Here is a 22,549-nt window from a genome sequence, read left to right on the forward strand (position 1 = left end):
GATCTGTGCTGCAGGGCAAAAGCCCACTGTAAACCTGTTTATCCTGTGCTATTAAATTATTAAGAAATGTAATTTGTATTTAATGAACCAAACTACTAGTTAAAGTTGGCACACATGTTAAACAGATGTCAGGGGTAGAGGCCATGCATTACAGTAAATTACAAATACCTAATAGTGTGGGAACTGTGCTTATTGTCATAGCTGGTAAATAAGCGAATTACTTTCTTAATTAATCAGTTTTAATTAATTCATTAAATTAATAGTTTAAATTTCTTCTTCCTGGTCAATGCACTGCTTACTGAGTCTGGCATATAGTCCAGTTAATGGCATATATGGTACAGCAGTTGTCTAAATTCCCCACGGTTGCAGGTTTGAATCCTGGTTCCTCCTGGCTATATGTCGAGGTGTCCTTGGACAAGACACTGAAACCCCACAGTAGAGCTGTCATCCACTGCCGCTGTCCATAAGGTCAATAAAGTATGTCATTATTATAATTATACCGTTTTAAGGAAATACTCTGCAGGTTGTGGAAACACTTGTTTGTGAAGTGCTGTGAACACAGCAATCCTGCATACACTCAGCTTGCATTTAGGAAATGGAGCCCTGTTTAATGTAGATATGCAACAGCACTACTCTTCGTACCACACAGGGCAATATGGAAACATTAAGGCACTCATTGTTTCAGCTGTAGTATTTATTCAGCTTTGTGTTGTGTCACTTCATCAGGCCGATTGTTATTGCAGTATGCTCTGTGACATTTCTATTCAGTTGATCAAATACTGCAGAATACCACAAACAAGCTATGTGGCTGTCAGTCATTCAGTACAGTAGTAAGGACTGGCTACTGTGGTGTCGTTTTGTGTTTGATCTGAACTTGTGATGTTGCATTTTTACTCCCACTGTCTCTCCGTCTATCCCCTTCTCCTGCTCTCTCGTTGTTGTCACTTGTTCACCCATCCTTTTCTCATCCTTCAGGGAGTTTATGTCTTTCTTTTTCACTTTTTCTGTCTCTGACTTGCTCAGTCATACTCGTTTTCTCTCTCTCTCACACACACACGAGCACACACAAACGCGCATCAGTACACACTTGAGCGTACTCCCGGGTGGTGAGTGGTTGCTGGGAGTGATGGCAAGAATGTCCCTGGTGTTCAGACAGTGTCATCTCTTCTTTCTCTGTCCCCCTGTCCCACTTTCACTCTTGCTCTGTCTCTGTTGATCTCTCACTCTGTCTCTCTCATCTTGTTGTTCTTGTCACATAATAAATTCCCTTTCCTCTTCAGCCAAAATGGAGTTAAATGCATTTTAGACTCTCATAAAGCGGTTGCTGTCGTAACAAGTGTTTTCTTCACTGCTGCACCTGAAGGAATTATTCCAATTCGCAACCCCTGTCAACTCCACAACTCCACAGCATGGCATACAGTTTAGCATATCTGAAGACTCAAAGGCATGAGCGAGCAGAAGAGGAATAACACCGGGAAAGCAACAGGAAATTGAAAAAAGCAGCAAACATCACAGCTCTCACTTTTATTAAGCATTTTCCTTTACTCTCTAATTGCAACAGAGGCTTGCGGGTTAACTTGTGAACTGTGAACCATGTACATCAAAGAGGTAGAAGAAAAAGAAGCAGCAGCGGGAGAGACATGTACCTGAAAAAAGGGAGAGAGTAAGATTGTCAATGAATACTTGGGATAGAGGAGGAAAGGAAGGAGATGAAGGTTTAGGAGATGTGGGTATTCAGAGCACAGTGTTCACAGTGAGAGAGTGACTTACTGAACAGGGTGTCTGTCTCAATGCCTCGCAGTCAGCTTAAAGCAGCTCTGCTCAACAGGAACCCTGTACTCCAGAGACTCTTCCTTGTTTCTTTGTTTTTCTAGTCTGGTAGCCTTTCCTTTTTTTTCTGTCTCCACCTGTCTTGTTGTCATTTGCTCTTTTTTCCTGATTCATATTTAATTCTGTTCCTGTGTTAAAGCCCCCTTTACCTGGATCTGAGTATCGTACACTCCAACCTCCTGCTCCTCTCTCCCTCCCTCCCTCTCAGTTTCCCTTGCCTTGTTTCCCTGTTTCTCTTTCTCTCTCTCTCTCTCTCTCTCTCTCTCTGTGAAGAGGCAAAACGGCATCAACGACCAAGCCACAGTAACAGTGCATGCAACAGGGTGCAGACAGCACCTTCTGCTTCACCATCTCACCTCTCCTCTTCGCCAACTGACTCTCATCCCTCCTAGAAGAAGGCTGCAAGGAAGAAGCGAATAGGAGAGCAGCCAAGCAGGTGAAGATCTGCTGCCCCACTGCTTTTTTATCAAGAGATCAGAAGAGGACCAAAGTCAGAGAAACAGGACAAAAGGAGTCTGAAATTCCTCTTTCACAATCTTTTGAAGTGAAAAAGAAGACTTAAATACACAGGAGAGACACAGAGAGAGAGAATCAAGCTAGTTCAGTAGGGAGCAGAGTTAAGAATGAAGCAAAGATGCCACCTGTGGCTCTAGTTTGATAAAAAAACAAACAAACAAACAAAACAACAGCCTCCTCGACTCAGTGTGACTGCCCTGCATCCCACATCTCTTCCATCAGATTTTAAACACCAATGGCTTCAAAGAAGAAGTGGGCTGAGCGGCGGGAGTTGCGGAGGGAGCGGCCATTCTCCACTCGGGATGATTCATCTGTTGCATCTGGGACATCTGGACCAGGGCGTCCCACCACCAGGGGGCGTTTCTCAGAGTCATGGAAGAGGCTCAGCTCCAGAGGGGGGTCCACCAAGAGGGGGGTGCTCAACTCTCAGCAGCCACCGGTAAGATGTTTCGAGGATACACAGGCCCCCTCTACACGTTCCCCCAAAGATTAATCAATGACCTGGTGCCTGCTGGGAGGGAAATGGGACAGGAAAGGCTGGTGTCAGGATAGTGCTTTGCCAGGAGTGAGGGATTAAATGAGGTAGAAGAATTTGGAAGACTAACTTGTTGGTAATTTTCTAGTTTAGTAGTATGTATTTGAACATCAAAGTCATTGGTAGATCATTCACTTTGTGGTGCCTTGTTATCACTTAAGCATCTTTAGTGACAGAGGACAACTAGTGTTACCTGAAATAGATGCTGTTTTTGCTACTGTGCAGCTGCTTTTAGTTTTACATACAGTAGTCTTCCATTACCCGTTACCTTGGAAACCAAATATTGTAGTCTGACAACAGTATTATATTTCTATTTAGGGCATGTTTTACATATATACTCCATACTGTAAACTTTACTACTGAAACCTTACAGATCTTTGACCGTGTTCTCTTTTTCTACCTTTTGACAAAATGATAGTTAATCAGCACTAGTCACCTACTGGAGCATCATACCATCGCAGCACTATTGGTGATTATGATTTCTGCTCTCTGTATATAATGAGAACATTGAGCAAAGCGTAATTTGTTAAAATCCCTTAGAACTCCCTCAGTAGATATTTAATGGAAACATTAGGTACCTGTAAGTTATTTATATTTCCAAAGGAAACAGTCAGTTTTATGGTCTCTAATCCAGTGGATGATAATAAGTGTTTGAGTAGTTAAGTTTTTTCAGTTTTTATTGACTCTCCTGTCGACACAATATTTACAGAGCGCGTTTGCTTGTGCAAGCTGATTTCAGTGGCATCACATGACAGCTGGAAGATCAGATAAGAAACACTGTACTTGCACAACTTATGATTGACACAGTTGAAGCAACAGTACAATTATTAGAATTTAGTTTGTCGTGGTATTAGATTTCTCATCAGATACCCTGTAAAAGCAGAATCAAAGATACATACTATAAACTAACACTCTACTCACCTTTTGTTGCTGGGGTGCTTCTAGTGATTTAAAATAGATTATTCGCATTTGTTTGTCTTTTACCATTTTTGTCATTGGAACTTTTCTGTGATATGGAGTTGATGGATCTGGAGTCCCATCCACTCTATTTTTGAAATGTAGAACTTCACTGATGTAGATCAAGGTCAGAGTAACTAAAGTGGACCATCACACTTAGCCAGTCTGTAGGGTGGAATTTGGCAGAGATATCTGAGCTTGGAGATGTGTGGGAGACAGAGATATGCACGATTGGAGCTAGGAGATCCATTTCTGATCTTTCAGTTTTGCCCCAGTAACCAGTGTTATTTTGTATTGCCCACATATTCTGATATACAGAATCTCAGAGGAAATGTCATCTAAGCAGTACTTACTGTGAGCCTGTCAGCCAGTTTTTTTCACAGCTGTGTTTTCCGAATATGTAAATATAAACCTATGGACATATTAAAACTAACATTACATTTTAGAACTGTAGAAGAAGTGTGTTTACGTTTGTGTGCACACAGAAGCCAGGCTTGGTCCTCTGAGATTTGTGTTGCTTAGATGTGAACCACAGAGTGATACTATAACAGCACCACTACTATTTTCAAACCATCAGACTCTTTGAATCATTAGTCATTTGTAATGGCCAGGTGTGTGTGTGTGTGTTACTGAATGAGTGACTGATCCTGTATGTGATTAACTGAACGAGTGAGACACGGCAAAGGATAGAAATTGGAAGAAATTAGAAGAGAAAGGGAGAAGAGATGGAGAATTACTCCACAGGAGCTTTAAGAATTCAATACTCAGCGATAGTGCTGAATGAGTGAAAGACGAGGAGCATTAGAGACCAAGACAGATAGTGAGCGTGGTGGGGGAAGAGAACTGAACACTGTGGATTTAAGGTTGGCTTAACATCCACTGTGGAAATCTGTATGCTACTGTTGAGGTGTGAATCTATACCTTCTAGAAAAATCTTACCTGCAAAACAAAGAAATGAAACATATAGATTTGTATCCAGAGTGAATACTGATTTTTAAATTAATATTTCATTTGTTCATCATTTGTTTAATATAAAAAAAATAGTTACTTTTCTATCCATCACCTGTTATGATGAATTAATGCACATTTATAATTTGCACATAAAATACTTGAAGAATTGAAGGAAATTAATCAAATCTTCAAAGATTTCATACTGTTTTGACAGTTGTATGAGGTGCAAACATTACTGAGTCAATAAAAGCAAAATACAACAAATCAATAATTTCATACATGAAGCATTGTACTTAAATGTTCACTGAAAAGATTTCCTCTTTTTCTGTTGAACAAACAAAAATGCCTTTCCACTAGGTTTTCTCTGTATGAGACACGTGAGACATGTACACTTGCTATAGTTGCTAATTAATTGATTAGACTTCCTACATCGTGGAGATGTCTGCTGTGACAAATTATTTTAGACAAAGCAGGCTTCACAGATGATTTTTTCACAAAAATGCTGCATACTGCATGTTGTTTATTTGGGTTCCTGACAGAGTAAGGCAATCTGGATAAAACATTATATGACAATGTTTTTAAATAGAACTATGATTCACAATCTAAATTGAGATTTTTGTTTTGAGTGTGTAGAGTACAGCTACACTAGAAATGGCCTACAGAGCAAATACTTTGTTCCATCCGAAAACTGGTGAGAGGCCAACAAGGTGACAAGGCATCAGGCTCCTTAGAAATATTGCAAGACATTAGAGCTTAAGACAAAGCGAATAAATATACAGTCTGCAGGAACAAATATGTAAAATGAGTACTGGGCTTTATGCTTACATTTATTTTAGAGGCATTTAGGTGTCCCTAAAAATGCACCCACGTTCACTCATATATTTACGATGGCTCTGTCCATCATGGTCACTGGTGTGTCTGACCAGTGACTAATGTCTGAATGACGGAAAATCATTATTTAAAATTAAGTGGTGAAGGCAGCAATGTTAGGTGTGTCATTTCTGGAAGGAGCTCCCCTCACTAACTCTCTCATCCTCATGTTGATTTATTTACCAATGTAGTCTTCACAGGCAAGACCCAAGGCTAAAACAAGACTAATTATTTGAAGGCATTTATCGTTTGAACAATCAATCTTAAAGGACACCTCTGGGTAATAAGAGGTACCGATCAGTCACTTGTACCAATACTTCTGCTCACTTCAAATTTCAGTCAAATGATACAGAATATGTGGATGTCCTACCTAAGATATCCAGATGTAAATACTATCAAATACAAAAGGTACATTAACTTTTGTTTTATATCCAGATTTTGATTTAATGCAGATCAACGTTACTTAATCTCTATAAAGTTAATTTGATGTTTGCAAACAAAATGAGGACGACATCAAATGAAAAAATAAAATGACCTGATTTGTATGATTCATTTGAAATGAGAGATTTTTGACATCTCAGATTGCCCATTTGCCGACCCCTACTTTTAGGGTTAATGTCATCCATGTAATGATCATTCAAATGAGACTGCAACTTGTTTTATTTTGATGAATTTCACACCAAATAGTTTTTTGAAACAGCTACAGTTAGCTGTGGATTGGATTCATGGTATTTTCCACTTCTTAGATGTTATATTCTTTGTGAGCCTGTGAGCATCTGTTGAAGTGTGTGGTAAAGTGTGTGTCTCAGTTTGTGTCAGTTTTCTTTTTTTGCCATGTGAATGCCCTGTAGTTCATCAAGCCATCTGTGGATCATGGAAACCTTCTGCTTAGTACAGCTAGAGAAACCCCCAGCAAAATGAAAATGTTTTACAGTTTCAGTTAGCATGTGATGTCTGTGTGTGTGTATGGTTTTAGTGCTTTGCTGTGTGTTTATTTTAATGTGTGTGTACCAGTATGTTGTCGGCACCCTCCCTTGGAGAATATGGCAATTTGAAACACGATGGTGTCAAAGGCTTGCAGCTCACACCATCACCCTGATGCTTTTTGGCTGTAATGAACCTCATCTCATGTCACAGTGGGACCATAGTAGTTTTGAAAACAGACATTTTGCCCACTGTGATCACCTCTGGCACCAGAGTATGACTTCAAATGCTCCCAGAGCACATTTGTCTCCTTTCCTCTGTGGTCTTTAGTCGCTCTGATTAGGCTCATTGGTGCTCACTATGGGTTTCTTAAGATTTTGCTCATTTTAGGAAGAAGAACCAATTAAAAGTTACACCAAATTGCACAAAGTCTTTTAAACTTAAACTCATTAAGTTGTACAGATGTTTATATCAAAACACCTGTAAGCACACAGAATACCAAACTGCCACAAAGCAAAACAGTTAAATGAGTACATTGTGAAAGTTGCATGTCTTAAATAAACTAAATTTACTGAGAACCGGTCTTTGTTGAGTTTCAGCTCGTATTTTAGCTCTTTGTCTTACAGCCGTGATAGCATCTTTTATGGCTGCAGCAGGTATCTGTTTTGCTTTTTGTAAACTAACTTTAAAACCCACACTGCCTGTTCACTGCCAAACAGCATCAGACACACAGTCTAGTAATTATAATGAAGGATTTTGCAGCTAATTAACATCATATTTCTTGAATATTGCTAACTACTGCTGGTTGTGGAAATACACTACTTTTTTCTAGCAAATTCTTAATATCATTTAAAAGTGGCCTGTGGTCTAAATAATTCACCCTCCACCATCTATTTGTTAAAGTGGTTTAAGCTCAACCTGCCTTTCTGTCTCTCTCTCTCTCACTGTGTTGAAAATCTGTTCTGACGTGGAAGCACAGTAATTATCATTTAACAACAAAGTTGTATTCTGTGAGCCAAGTTTCTAAAGTTCATCTGGGCTTGTTTGTCTGAGAGATCCAACCACTGATCTGCTGCATGTATACATGGATTTACAGTAAGTGCATGCAGATATGTTATTTAAGTCAATGCAAGCAATGCATGCAAATACCCTAGTAGTTGAATAATAATAATAATAATACATTTATTTATAGAGCACTTTTCTAAACATATGTTACAAAGTGCTTCACAAGACAGACAAGAAACACATGTAGCCCAACAAGATCAACTTGAGCAAGCACTAGGCAAACTAGGGGAAGAAACCTCCAGCAGAACCAGGCTCAAGTTAAACGGCCATCTGCCTTGACCGGTTGGGAAGCAGGAAACAGTTATACAAACAAAACAATAATACAAACAACTACCACATCGGTCCTTGGGAAGACCAGTTCCAACGTAAAGACATTGTAATCTAATGGAGAGTCCTCCCAAGGACAAATTTGTTCTTACAGAAGATCGCAAAAGGCTCGCCGGTAGAGATATGTTTTAAGGAGAGTTTTAAAAGATGTTACTGACTCAGCTGATCTTATTTCCAAAAACCTTGTTAATGCTCCTGTGTCAGTGTAGAGCCCTCTTAAATTATATCTAACCATGTGATTACATATTAACGTAACAAGCTCTGACCTCTGACATCTCTCCAAGCTCAAGACAGTACATACAAAGTGTGTAGTAAGGACTATTTCTTACTTAATACTTGCAGGAACAAAAAAAGGAAAGAAAATTCAATTTGTGCTTTTTGGATCCCCTTTACCCTGGGGAAACAAAACTAAAAACTTGTGAATGCATGTGTTAGATTCTCATTACAATGAACCCAAGTGTGATATTACTTTATGAGGGAGAGGTCGGAAAGAAGTTAAGAGTTTTGTCGGTTCCCATAGAAACGATACATGGTTCAAAAATTTGTATTTTTAGAGCGATGCTCTTGGAACAAAGATCAACGGCTCACACAGTAAAAAGTGTTTTCTGAAAGTCATAGGCGAAAATCTGGCATTTGCTCTTTTGCAGTTTGGCAAATCAGGCAAATGATTATTCTTCAACACATTATAGTTCTGCAGATGTTTATTCTGTTTTGTTTATTATGATTTTGGGAATTCTTCTTGTATATGTGCTTAGTGTCATAGAAAATGACATGAAAAACATCAAATGGTGTCAGACAACGTAGGGGGCACCTCAACCATGCCAATAACAATCTAAAAAACAAAAACTCAAATAGAATGAGCCAAGTAACACAATGATGAATCATAAAGGATTTTTTTTATATATAGCTAAAACTAGAGCACTGTTTGATGCCAGGAAACAACTGCCTCCCTCACCCCAGAGCCTGAATGTAAGCCATTTGATCATGACACCAAAACATATTTCAAGAATCAGCATCGAGTTAATTAGTGTGCACATACAAACAAGCAACTCAGATGTGATTGTCAGTAGTTACACGTACTTGCATCCAGTGTCAAAAACAACCATAGAAAGATAAACAGAGATATACCTTTTATACAGCTGTACAACCTCAGATACAGCTTATTGTTGTCAGAAAATGTCATGTCTTTCAGCTTCTGAGATGGAATCACTGGTGCAGAGGGGTAGTAGAGGTAGGAGCACACATCATGGAGACTGCCAGTTCTTACTGTATTTGTGCTTAGCTTAGGTTTCCCCAGCCTTGTACTCATACTGTCAAGATTCTGATGATTGATTGAGATGCTGGCTATCCTTGTACAGCTGAGGAGTTCACATTCACTACTTTGTCTGCTATCTACTTGCATGCAGGGTTTGGGGGTGGGGGGGGATGTGTGGTTGTGGATTGGGTGTAGACTGGAAGAATGATATGCTGTCTTGATGTGGTGCTTATACACATGAATAATATACTTTTAAAGATGGTGTATCTTCATTTGTAAGAATTACTGTACAAGAAATGTTGACCTGGGTAAAATCATTTGTAATGACTGGCTTATTTCAGGACTGAATGCTTCTGGTGGAACTAATTGTTAGTTTTCTGTTTACCTTGGTTTAATATTGGTGATTTCTGGTAGTACTTACAATATGTAGTTTGTGTTCTTACTTTCAGAGTAAGCCATTTGGTTTCATTATTATTGTGGGTTCAGATTTCTGCAGTCTGTTTTAATAGCTACAGTATCAGTATCTTCCATAGTCTACAGTATGTATCTTCAGGGTAATGAGCTAACCAGCAGGGTGAGCCATGCGTATGGAACAAGTACAGTAGGTGTAGCTGCAAATTTCACAGTAGACAGAAACAGACACCTCCTTGTTACTGAGTGAGGCTTTTGAAGATATTGGGCTTTTTAAGAAGTACTTACTACTGTATATTTCAGTAACTATTCAGTGTACTGTAGAGGTTTCCCTCTTTCATAAGAGAAAACAAGCTGTAGTAAAATAGAGAAAGAGTTGAGTTGACTACTATCTACTCCATATTCATTTTTTTCCCCTCACTGCCAAATCGAATATGAACAGTGACAAAGCTTCGGCCGCAACTCTGCTTTCATCCAGTTTCATGCAAAATATGGTCTGTCTCTCACCTGCTTCAAAGTTGAAGAGTGGTTCTGTACCAGCTTTCCTAGCTGCTTCATTACTCAGAGTTCACCAGACTCTGTCTTTGACAACACATAAAATATGCCATTTTGGTTTCTTTGCAAAATCAGTGTTATGTTAACACATATCTTTGCTACCCCAATACAGTTGAATCACTGTTGAAATTTGGTTTCTCTCCTGTAGCACTTCTTTGATGCAAATAATTGGATTCACAATTGTGAACATTGGTTGCCTTGCATGAGCCTTTTACAGATTAGCCATGGGCCTTTTGTGCTTTTGTACTTCTATTTTCATATACTGTATGATCTATCCTATTTTTAATATTATTGTTCCTTTTAAATCAAATACACACAAAAAAAAGTCACGCACTCTAATATTTTGTTGGACTGCCTTTATCTTTGAATTGGGCACACATTTGTTGCTTCTGCAATGTGACAACATTTATGTCTGCCTAGAGTTTTATTAATCGTTCACCAAGATCATGTATTGGTGATGGGAGAGTCGGACTTCTGCGCAAAGTCTTCTCCAGCACATCCCAAAGATTCTCTATGGGGTTATGGTCTGGACTCTGTGGTGGCCAATTCATGTGTGAAAATGATGTATTCTCCTCCCTGAACCACTCTTTCACAAGTTGAGGTAGTCAGCAGACCTCAGTCTTTAGAAACATAACGTTGCTGATCCTAGACCTGACAACTGCAGCAACCTCAGATCAAAGCACTGCCTCTACAGGCTTGTACGGTAGGCATTAGGCATGATGGGTGCATCACTTCATTCGCCTCTCTTCTTACCCTGATGTACCCATCACTCTGGAACAGGGGAAATCTGGACTCATCAGACCACGTGACCTTCTTCCATTGATCCAGAGCATTATGGGCCATGGGTTAGGATTAAATATCTTGTTGGCAGCTGAAACATGCAGTAATTATCCAATAGGAGGCTCTTACCTATTTTCTTAGTTAAATCTGGGTGGTGACTTTGTTTTTTGGACGGGCAGTTGCTAAAACTGTGGAGGTCATACAAAATATATTTTAGATAGATATATTGTAATATATCTTAATTTAGCATCTGAGTTTTTAGTGCTACCTGGTGGAACCAACTGCAAACGAATATTAATTATAAGACAATTAAACACACAACATGAAAATGTGAGAGATTCCACATTTTTTTAGACAGGCGGACTAATTGTAGGGAGTTTTCCAACATATGTGGGAGATGTGGCTTGCCACTGCAAGGTAGTGCTAAAAACAAGTGTGAAGAAAGATGAATAATACAGATGGTCTGAGAATGGCATTTGCCTGAATCCTACTAACACTATTATAGTCTCAGTAAAACTTTGGCCACAGATGCCATCAGTAGATAAATAGCTTTTCAAATGTGTTTTTTAAGTAGTGCTAATATCATAACACAATCACATTAATAAAAAGGGCAGGCCAACTTTGTGTTAATTAGACAAGATATTCTTATTGTTACATTACAAATATTGTATTACGTGTATGCAAAGTTTCTCTGTTTTGGGAGAACATCAATATAAAATAGATTTGGATCTTGATAAGGGCAACAAAAATCAGATCATGATATTGCCATTCCCTGTATATCTCAATTATAACTAATAGCTAACTATAGCTATAAATAAACAGGTTTTAACTTGTGGAATTATGGCCTATTTGTAAATCATTTGTCCATCATAATATACCTCATACTAATTAAAGGAAAGAAAACCAAAATTTGGTTGCTAAGGGAATGAAATTGGCATAACTGAGAGGGCCATCTGGAGAAAAGGGTAGTGAGAGGCAGATGGACAGAGACAGATGTGTGAAAATGTAACCACAACACCAAACAAACCAGGGAGTACATGCAGCAAAACAAAACGCCAGAATGCCAAAAAGGTCTGCCTCTTTCATTAGAGATTTGCCTCTCTTAGTAACTGTTATGCCACACCTTAGACTGTCTTTTCACTTTTTGCTACTACTGGCATGTCAACACTACTTAGTCTTCAACATTTTAATCTGCTTAACACATTTCGCTGTAATACCAGTAGAAAAAATACGGTAGTTATTTGATGGCAGTGATGTTATAAGTGTGTTAATGTGAATGTGTGTGTGTGCAGGGTGTTGACTGACATTCACAGCAACAGTAGCTTGGAAACAACCTAAAGTATCATGGAGAGCTTGTTTAAGCAGTAAGTGTGGTGGGAGGTGTTAGATAGTGGGAGAACGTTCTCAGGAGACAAAGCATCCTTTGGGAGGATGAAAGCACCTATGTATTTGTATGTGAGTGTGTTTGTATGTGAGATAGAGGAGTAGAAGCATCATATAATACAGATGGAGATTTAAGTGAGATCACTGAGTAGGCATGGTAATTTTGAAATATCTACGGGTGCTAGCTGTTACAAATAAAAGCAGCACATTTTATCTCTCTTTTTCTGTCTCTGTCACAGTGGGGTGTGGCACAGCCCTTTTTTGTTAAAGCCCAATTGAGGAGATCTTTTCCCTCGGTACTATTCAGAGAGATGATGTGGATGGTGAACCTTTCAGGCTGGGGAATAGAAAGGGCAATATGAACTCTGGCCATGAAAAGGAAAAGGGAGGGAATAGCAAAGCAAGAAGACAGGGTTTGATAAGGTCGCATGACAGACCTTTGTTAGAAATGATTCCTCAACTTACCTTGCTGAGTTAATGACCACAATAGACCTGACAGGCATCTGTGTGTGTGTGTGTAGACACATGAACTTCCTGATGAAACATTCACCAATTTTACAGTTTGAGCCAAGTTGACTCAACAACAGCCCACAAAGTTTCCCTGACCTATTAGTGTGTTTGCCTGTACTGTCTGCCTTCGTCTGCTTATAATGCTAAAAATAAAAAGAAGCTGACAGATTATTTCTGGATTAAATACCACATCCTACACTATCAAGAGCTCTTCATTTTTAGTCTTGCAAATGCCATGCAGACAAAAAAGTACAGTGAGGTTCTTAAATAATGCAACAAAGATATGTTTTTTGCAATTTATCCTCAAGAAAATACTCACGATAGTGGCAAAGTCAAGACTTTCAGCTTTGATTCAAGGACCTAAATAAAAGTGTGGTATTAACCATTCAGGAATTACATATTTTCATACACACACACACACACACACACACACACACACACACACACACACACACATTTCTGGGGCTCATAAATACTGAAATTAACCAACATAATAACAAACAAAAGGAATTGAAAGAATAGTTGGATTATAATCCTTTGCAATCAGTCACTGTCTGATGCCTGGAACCCATGAACATAACCAAGTTTCTTCACTCAAGATGCTTTGCCAGGCCTTTACTGCAGCTGCCTCTAGTTTCTGCATGTTTTGCATGTTTCTCTTTTAATCTTTTCGACAGTAAGTGAAAAGTATTGTCTACTGGGTTGAGATCAGGTGACAGACCTAGCCAATAAACAATATCCCATTTCTTTGCCATTAGAAACTCTTTAGATTTTCCTGTATGTTGTGGCATCCTATCAGTTTTGCTGCATTTGCATAATTCTGAGCAGAGAGTATAGCCCTATAAACTCATTCATTCCGTTGTCATCCATACATGCCCATACCATATCACTGCATCCACCATATTTGATGGTCAGGCCTTTGCACCTTGTTGTGTAGCCTCTGTATTTACATTACTTAGTGTCTTTTAACTGTACATTGCAGTTAATATGTCTACCTCTTCAACAGTTACTGACTTGGTTAGATGTCAAAGGGTTTTTGTTCTCCATGGACAGAATTTTGCAGTCATCCATATATAGTTCATTTGAGGTCATCCAGACTTTTTGCTGTTGCTAAGCTGCCAGGTAATTCCTGCTTTAACGGTTTGGCACAAATAGCTCTAATGCTATTTTTGCCTCTCTGATAGTTTTATTTTGGCTTTTCAGCCTAAGGATGGCCTCCTTAACTTGCATAGTCAACTCATTGGTCCTCATGTTGAGAGTTCCAGTGAACAGCTACCAAATGCAAATGTAACACTCAGAACCACTTCCAGGGCTTTAATCTACTTGATTTTTCATGGAGTAACAATACATGTTGAGTGTATCACTTAAAATTCAATGGGGCAGTGTACAGAAGCCAAATGCCAAAAAATATTATTGTTCCAATGTTTATGAAACCAAGTACATGCATAGACATAAGAAAATACATACATACTTAGACGCCATCAAGATTATACATTTAATTGGATTGGATTTATCGCCTCTTTTTCTCAGATTTGTTTTACACATCTCCAGTTACACCTGCATGCTCTTTCTCTCAGTTTGATTTATGAGATGGAAAGGTATTATGACAGCTCTATAATCCTTTCTTTCCTTCCAAGTGATTGTTGGTTGAAGCGGGCTGCAAGAGACAACTGACAGGGGCTAATGAGTCAAATTGAGAGGCTCTATTTCATTATATCACAGTGGCTAAAGAACATTATTGTTTTGTCTGCATTTTGTAGATGGTGACCTTAACACCATTGCATTGATTTTGAGTGGTATAAGTATAGAGCTAAAATCACTTTTATGTGCACATTTTCACAAGTCAAGTCCATTCTGCCTGGAGGCAGGATTAAAAGCTAGTCTCCAGGGAACTTTCTTATCTGCTCCACAGCTGTGTGAATGGCACACACATGCACAAACAGAAATCTGAACATAGATAGAAGAATGCTGGCATGTTTCTCAAAAGATTTACTTAACCAAATTATCCGAAGATATATAATTTTTAAGATTCCAAATTAACTCAAATAATTTATTAGAGAGACTTGTTCATTATCACCAGGGAGGTACACATTCAGAAACACAAGGCATGGTGACTTGCCAAGGCAATATAGCCTCTTACAAAAGAACATGACTTGAGTTGCTCCCCTTATGGATTTGTCAGATTACTGGCATGGGTCCTGATCAAAGCTTTTTTAAACCCTTTTCTAAGCAGCCTCCCTCTGAATTCCTTCCGCTAATTTATCCTCTCTCAGATGGAGGAAGAGAGGAACAGAAGTGGAGAGAGAGACAGAGACAAAAACATTTCAGAGATGCTCAGTCATGCCTCAACCAAAACAGCTTCCATTAGACAGATTAAAGCTATATTGTATGCAGAAAGAAATGATAATTCTTAGTTTGTATTTTCCCTTGCTCTTTTCTAAAAAGTAGTCTGTAGGTTTTCCACAGACTGTGGTGCTACATCATGATGAAGAACAAGGCTAGGCTTGGTTAAGAGATCTGAACTTGTCACAGCAGGAAATTGTGGAGTCCATCCACAACAAATAAATACTATAATACCAATATTAAATCCTGCTGAAAGAAGTTAATCTGGTGAATACAAACTTTCACCAAACTTCGGTTCAGCGCAGTGTCTGTTGGGTAAAATGTGAGCTTAGCTGGTGATTCTCAAACTGCACCACAGCTCGGAGATTTTCTGCACACATTTTCACCTGACTGTGCCAGATAGTTACTGCTCAGTGATCACACATACAGCATGATCAATAAAATATTTAGCACAGTGAAGACGAGTCAGATCCTGTCACATCTTGTTATGAGTGCACATAGCAGTGGTTTAAACATTCACCTCACTCATTAAATACATGTCCTTTACTTTGATGTAGCACCTCGCTGCCTCTCCTCCAAGTTTAATATATTTCATAAAATTAAATTTTTATGACATTATCACATACTCAATTTATCTAAGGAAAGCTGGCACATCTCCAACATTGTTCATAGCAGCAAACTCTAATACTACTTTTTTGTATCCCGATATCAGTATAGACAATCCACTGTTCAAGTGTTCAATCCAGACGTTCCTCAAAGCTGTTGCCAAACCTACAACTAAGAGAGTCTGAAATTGAGAGCTCTGTCTCTCTTTTTTAATTTATGTAAATGTAGACATCTTTGAATAGAGACCTGTTGATCTGAAATGTGTTGCACCTTCTCTTTGAACTGTGGCTTTGAAGCTCTTCCGTCTGATGCCATGAGCTCTGGGCTTTGAGGTTAAACATATCCTCGTATGTATTTCCTGGTGTGCCGGTGTGGCAATAATAATTGCCATAAAAGCCATTACCAGGGGCCCCGGGGCCACCGGGCTGTGAGTCTAGCTTTATTACACCAACCTGCAAGGCGGTAATTACACTATGCCTACGTTGCTACGGCAACATGAGGGTTCTCTACGGCTAATGCAGTATTTATGTCGGGGGAATGTGGCATTTTGTTTTCATACACCGAATTGCTGACAGGCATTTATTGTGTGTGTGTGTGTGTGTGTGTGTGTGTGTGTGTGTGTGTGTGTGTCGCAGTTTATTTGCGTGGTTGTGTGCCACCTTTTCAACAGGGGCTCAGTTTCAAAATCCGGAAGGTTGACCCTTTAGCTGTATTATCCACAATTTCACCTCATCCACACAGCTGAGCACCACAGGCCTGGTTTTTAGGACAACCTGGAAACACTCTGAGACACTACTCTAATATAAGTACTGAAAGACAACCTAAACTAAAAATAGTTCTACCTCCGAGTAGAACATAAAAGTTATTTATGAAACCTCTTACTCTTACTTTCAGCGAGGACTAGGACTGTTAGGAAAGCATGTGATGTCACTCCTAAACACAAAAAGTACAAACTATATTGATGAGTTTTTCTGTGATGTGATAGACGAGCTTTGTAGTTAGTGAGACAGTGGAAAACTAAAATACTGATATCAACGCCAGGAGTTTCACTAAGTAATCTGCATGAAATTATTGTTACCTTCCTTATGTCATCACTTTTCACCTAAACCACACATTTAATAACATTATTTAAAATAAAAGCTTAGATTTTTCCTTCACATCGTTGTCTGTGGTTTTAATGTGTCTATTATCAGTGACTACAACAAAGCCAAATAAACCAGTGATTTGCATAAATTCAGCTTTTTGATTGCCACGAGAGCAATCAGACTTTGATCCGAGGGGAAGGTGAATTAAGTCCCAGGTTCCTTATGTCCCCACAGCGTGTGTGAATGAAAGCATTGTAAAGTGCTTTGGGTACTGATGAAGTAGTAAAGTGCTAAATGCACACCATTCATAATTTACTTCAAAATTGTCCTTTGTGACTTTGTGTCTCACAGACGCTGTCTTTGAATGCCACCTCTTGGCAACTCCTTACCAGTTCAGACACCACTGGAGCCCTCCTACATTTAGGTCAGAGATAGAAGCTGTTTCCTAATTTATGAATGCTGATAAATTGCTATTACCCCTAGTCCTAAAGGTAGGACCAAAATTGCATCACTCTGAGGATTTTGATTTTGTTCTTTCATTAAATAAAGGCCCAGATTAGTTTGTTTTTTAAAATCTCAAAGCAATGGGCACATGTCCATGTTTATATCGATGCCAAATGACCGCCACATGACCTGACCACCGCATCAACCACAAAGATTGGATTAGAAAACACAGTCATGTTCAGCCTTGAGTTGCTTATAGCCAGTGTACTCTGCAGTGTTTCCCTAGGATTTTAGTGTTGGTGCAAGGATAGCTACAAATAACCTTATACAGTGTTTCAAGATTAGGTTCATGTTTTTCTTGCTGTGTGGTAAAAAAAACTGGGAGCTTTTGACACTGATAGCTCTCCTGTCCTGTTCTCCCAGATGGCCTTTCTCTTTTCTTTCTACTCTCGCCTAAATTACCTGTCTTCTTGTGAATAATGCAACACACCAGAGCACGTTGTTAGGTCTATTTATTCACTTCCCTTTCATAATTACCAGGCATTTACAAATTAACATAGAAAAAAGACATCTCCTTCACTTAAGAGGTGACTAGTGTCCCCCCACCTTGCTTCACTGACCTCAGCTCCTCCATGTCTCCATTACCCTTATGTTTTTTCTAAGTGCAGGCCTTTCATACTTCATTTAAAAATTCGAGCATGATTTGACAAACAAGAAGAGCGTTTACTGGACAATGGTGCACCAGTTTATTGTACATCTCAGCAGTGGGATCTTAAATTATCAGGATAAAAAAAAAAAGTTGAAGTTATTAGAATGAATTTGTGCATTTTTTCTTCAGGCAAAATAAAAATGTGTTCTCAGAGTTTTTTTTATCCAGAGAAATGGCTTCAGGACTGCATTACCAAATTACCTCTCAGTGCTCTTAGTTCACATCATTTGTGCAAACTAACATTTTTGTTTTAGTAATTCTCATGTGAAAATCCTTAAACATCAGATTCACAGATTATGATAATAGGAAAAATAATGTCTTTATGTTTTATTTTCCAAAATGTTTCAAGCACACATTTTTATGTTGCTTGCCAAAATGTACTACTACTATTTATAAATCCATCTGGACAAATAGAATTAGACTATTGCTTTAGGAGTCTGTGAGTGTGACTGTGCTGCACACACAGTCATGGACAGCCTATTTTAGGCTTCTAAATGTGATGTCAGTCACAGTGTGTGGAGCGTCCACTTCATACCAGCACCAGTCAGCTGCATACGTGCAGAAAGCCCGAGTTGTGTGCCACTGCTGAATGCATATAGAGTACTACATTAGTACAGTAAGTGCAGAGGCAACAAAAGCAGAAACTAAGTATTACTGGAAGAACATATGGGAGAAAGACAGAAATGTTAGTTCCCAATGGCTGCAGGATCTAAGAGCAGACCACAAGCATCTCAGCCAGTTAGCATCACATTACAGACATCCAGCAACAAGTCATTTGCTAAAATAATAAGGTGCATATGGTCAATATAAGCTAATATTCAATTGTTTAGAATTACTTTTACTAATATTTGGCATTGTGTTAGGTAGAAGTGTTATTACTAAGATTACAACGTTCTTTACCCAAGCCTCTGAAAATTTTCTGTGATAGTTTCACTATCACTCAATCTCAACTTGATCTTGGGTTAAATTAATGAATCAGAAATGGAGTATGGCCACCAAGGATGCTAAAGAATGAGGCTCTAGATTTAAAGACAGCAGTCTATTCTGCAGCACTCGGTGAAATGAGTGACTGTTCATTATAGTGGCATCTGACACTGAGCCATGTCTGCAGTGCTCTGTGTTGACTCAGAAGATTAGATCGGCAAGCACTAAAGCTAATCTGGCATTTATAGATTTCTGAGTGTGTGTGTGTGTGTGTGTTTTTCTTTTTTTTACACTCCCTCCCGATGTCCCTGTGAGCACTGGGCTGACAGGGACATCAGGGCTTCAGGTATTACTATAAGAGCACTATCACTGATCTGTTAAAAGACAGATTCATTGTCATTCCAAACAGAGGGAGCCACCACCACATTAGTTTTTGTGTGACATAAATAAGAGCTTTAGCATGAAGAATACAACATTTTTTTGTTGCTATTTTTATTCATGTGGTGTATGTTTTTTCTGAATTAAATAATTTAATTAAAACAAACAATTTGTCTAAACTGCAATGCAATGCAACCTGGGTTTGGCTTCCAGGGCACTCTGATTTTAGATTCGTTTTAACATTTTAGTAATTACTTTAGAATTACTTTCTACTTATACAGTAAGTGCACAACCTCTCTTCTCAGACAGGAATAGCACATTAATACAGTACTTTTACTAGGAACATTTATTTTTTACCATCTTGTAAAATCCAGGCACAGTGCAGTGAAATTTGAAAAGGGATCTACTGTAAGAGGATGAATACAGTTGTACATTCTCAGCAGGTAGATTTGAATGAACTTCATTTTAAAGAAGCAGACTTGAGAATACAAGTAGACTTCTCCACAGAGCAGAAAACATATGTGCCTAACAGCCCAAGTATGATTACACAGCTGCTTCAAGTATAGACTAGATTGAATGTTGTATATAAATCCATGTTCAGTGAAAAATATATAAAAATTGAGTTGCAGTTAATAGAACAGGACAAGAAAGTAGGTTTCAGATCAAAACTAACACCATACTAGCCACCCACTAGTTTTTTGAGACATTTACTGTGTGTGTGATGATTTAAATGAACTATTGCACTGTACATCCTGACGATTTACACATATTAATACCAGTGTTAGAGAGTAAGTAATGTAAATACCTAAAGTTCTGATAAAGATAGATTGATAACATTGGTAACAAAGATTACACTGGTGTCAAGGTAAAGTAACTAATGTTGAGTTGAACACATTGTAAAATCAGTACTTTGACATCAATTTGAGTTCTTTTTAATATTACACAATAATAGTGTAAGTGTTAAATGACAACACAGACAGCTAGATACACAATAGAAATCACACATATCTTATTTTTCCTGTTGCTAAGTTAAAAAAGACCAGATAACTGATAGTAAAGCATTCAGTGCCCCATACTCCCGCTGTCCTCCTCACAAGGACATGGTTCTAACCCTTCTCTTATCGCTGTAAACTAAAAACTCAAGTCAAAGGGTTGCCTTAAGATTTTATTTGAAGTCAACGAATGCAATTTGTTCTTCTAACACGACTAAATGTCATCTTGACTAAATATTGTATGCTGTGTAAACTTATGTCTTAGTTTGGTTGATATTGATTTATTAGTTTATTGAACAAGTTAGGTAATTAATCAGACTTAAAAAACATTTTCATTTAACTAATTGCACAAACATCAGTCTTGTTTGATCTAATATTTAAAAAACTCCCAGTTTTGTTGATATTGTTAATATAAGGATGATACCCCAGTGGTATACCCCAATACTTGGAGCACACACTTCTCCCTTTTTAAATATGGGAATGAATCCCCTGGTCTGCCAGTCTAAAAGCACAGACTCTGACTGCTGCATGACATTGATTCATTCGTGGCACTCCAGTTGAATATGTTTGATTTTGCACGTATATTTTAGTAGTTTACAAAATGATGGATCTAAATAGTAAACTAAAAATGTACTCATCTGAAATAATGCTGTTAAGCTCTGATAAAGGATAGCTTAAATTACTTCAACATGAGCAACCCCTGCAGGTCATTATTTTTAATTAGTTCCATCTTTTTAGTCTGTTACCTTTGGCTTAAGTGATAACACTGTTGTTTGTCAACAGTTGCTAACGTTTAGGTGTACCGCTAGAGGCTTACATGTCGAAACTGAATAATGTGGACTTGGTTGTGGGGGATGTAATGACAGGCACTCTATGTGACACGTGTGACATGAGAATCAAATTCTATAGGGTAAAGACATGTTGCAGACATGTTAGAAAACATTAAACTGTTGAGGGATATTGGCATATTAATGCAACAGTGATGCCAAACTAATTGGGTGTTAGTAATGGTGAATGGAAAAGTAAAGTAAGGAAAACAGCACATTTTGAGATCTGTCATTTCTGTGTGTGGTTCCAACCTTCAGGCTAATATTCATTGCCTGTCTCCAGATGGAGGAGTGTACCCGACTCAGCAGAGGTCTTCCTGCTACCTCAGGGCAAGCAAAGTAGGGGGTGGTAGTGTGTGTGAGTGTGTGTGTTTGTATGTATACAGTACGTGTGTTTGAGAGCATATGGAGGGAGGTATTGAACTGTCACTTACTGAGAATCCTCCAGGGGATGAGCATCACACAGAGAAGCGAGAGAGGAAGCCAAATTAGATTGAGGCTTTTGGGACCATCAATCTGCAACAGACAACTTTGTTAACACATGCCTTCAGTCACTTTTTTACAAAAATACTGTCTGTGTTATTTTTTTATGTAACTGTGAGTGTGTTTTTGATAGACAAATTAAACGAAAACACTTGATGGAACCTTATGTCCTTTTTCCTTACCGTAGTCAACACGGGAATTGAACCCCTCATCATGACAGTCAGTCTGACACTCACTGAGAAAGACACTAGTGCCACAACAGCTACAAGTAAATTGTTTACCGTGGATGTGAATGGCATTATAGTTAGTGGATGTTAGGTTCCAAGTCAAACCAAATGAAAATTGAATCAAGAGGATACTCAATCACAGTCTTCTAAGAGGAATTAAGTGGTTTCCTGTCTGTACTAAAGCTTCAGTTGCATCTCAAGCTCTGTGTAAGACAAACACACATCACAAATATAGAGCATCAACATTTACATACCAGTCATACATAGAATAAATGATATGTTCTTTGAATTCAGATCTCATGTAGCACCAGAATTTGGTTAAGCAAGATAATAGACTTAAGTAAAATTTGTTCCATTTCTATTGAGGGACACTACATTGCCTGTTAAAGTTCATCCTCATACATAAATTATTCAGGAAAGCTTTCACAGGCAAAGTTGTGTTGATATTCAGACCGCTTCACACATTTTATCATGTTGAAGATTTAATTTTAAGTGGGTGAAATTGCCATTTTATCCATCAGTCTACACTTAATAGCCCATAATGACAAAGTGAAAGGATATTTTTCGGATATTTTTACAAATTAATGAAAAATATCAAATATTCAAATCACTCAAATATACACCAAAACAACATTAGGACTCTTTGCTGTGGTACTCCAATT

The 22,549-nt window shown here is 38.4% G+C and overlaps 1 protein-coding gene across 1 annotated transcript in view; it reads left to right on the plus strand.

Moving 5' to 3' along the window:
• The first annotated feature begins 2,581 nt into the window (after positions 1-2,581).
• trpm3 (transient receptor potential cation channel, subfamily M, member 3) overlaps positions 2,582-22,549 on the plus strand; it is a 115,199-nt gene continuing 95,231 nt past the window's right edge. The window contains exon 1 of the mRNA XM_026342719.1: positions 2,582-2,785. Within this exon, the coding sequence (XP_026198504.1) occupies positions 2,582-2,785 (204 nt within the window). The remainder of the gene's footprint in view (positions 2,786-22,549) is intronic.

This window comes from Anabas testudineus, chromosome 9, assembly GCF_900324465.2.
Source record: "Anabas testudineus chromosome 9, fAnaTes1.2, whole genome shotgun sequence".
Lineage (NCBI taxonomy): Eukaryota > Metazoa > Chordata > Actinopteri > Anabantiformes > Anabantidae > Anabas > Anabas testudineus.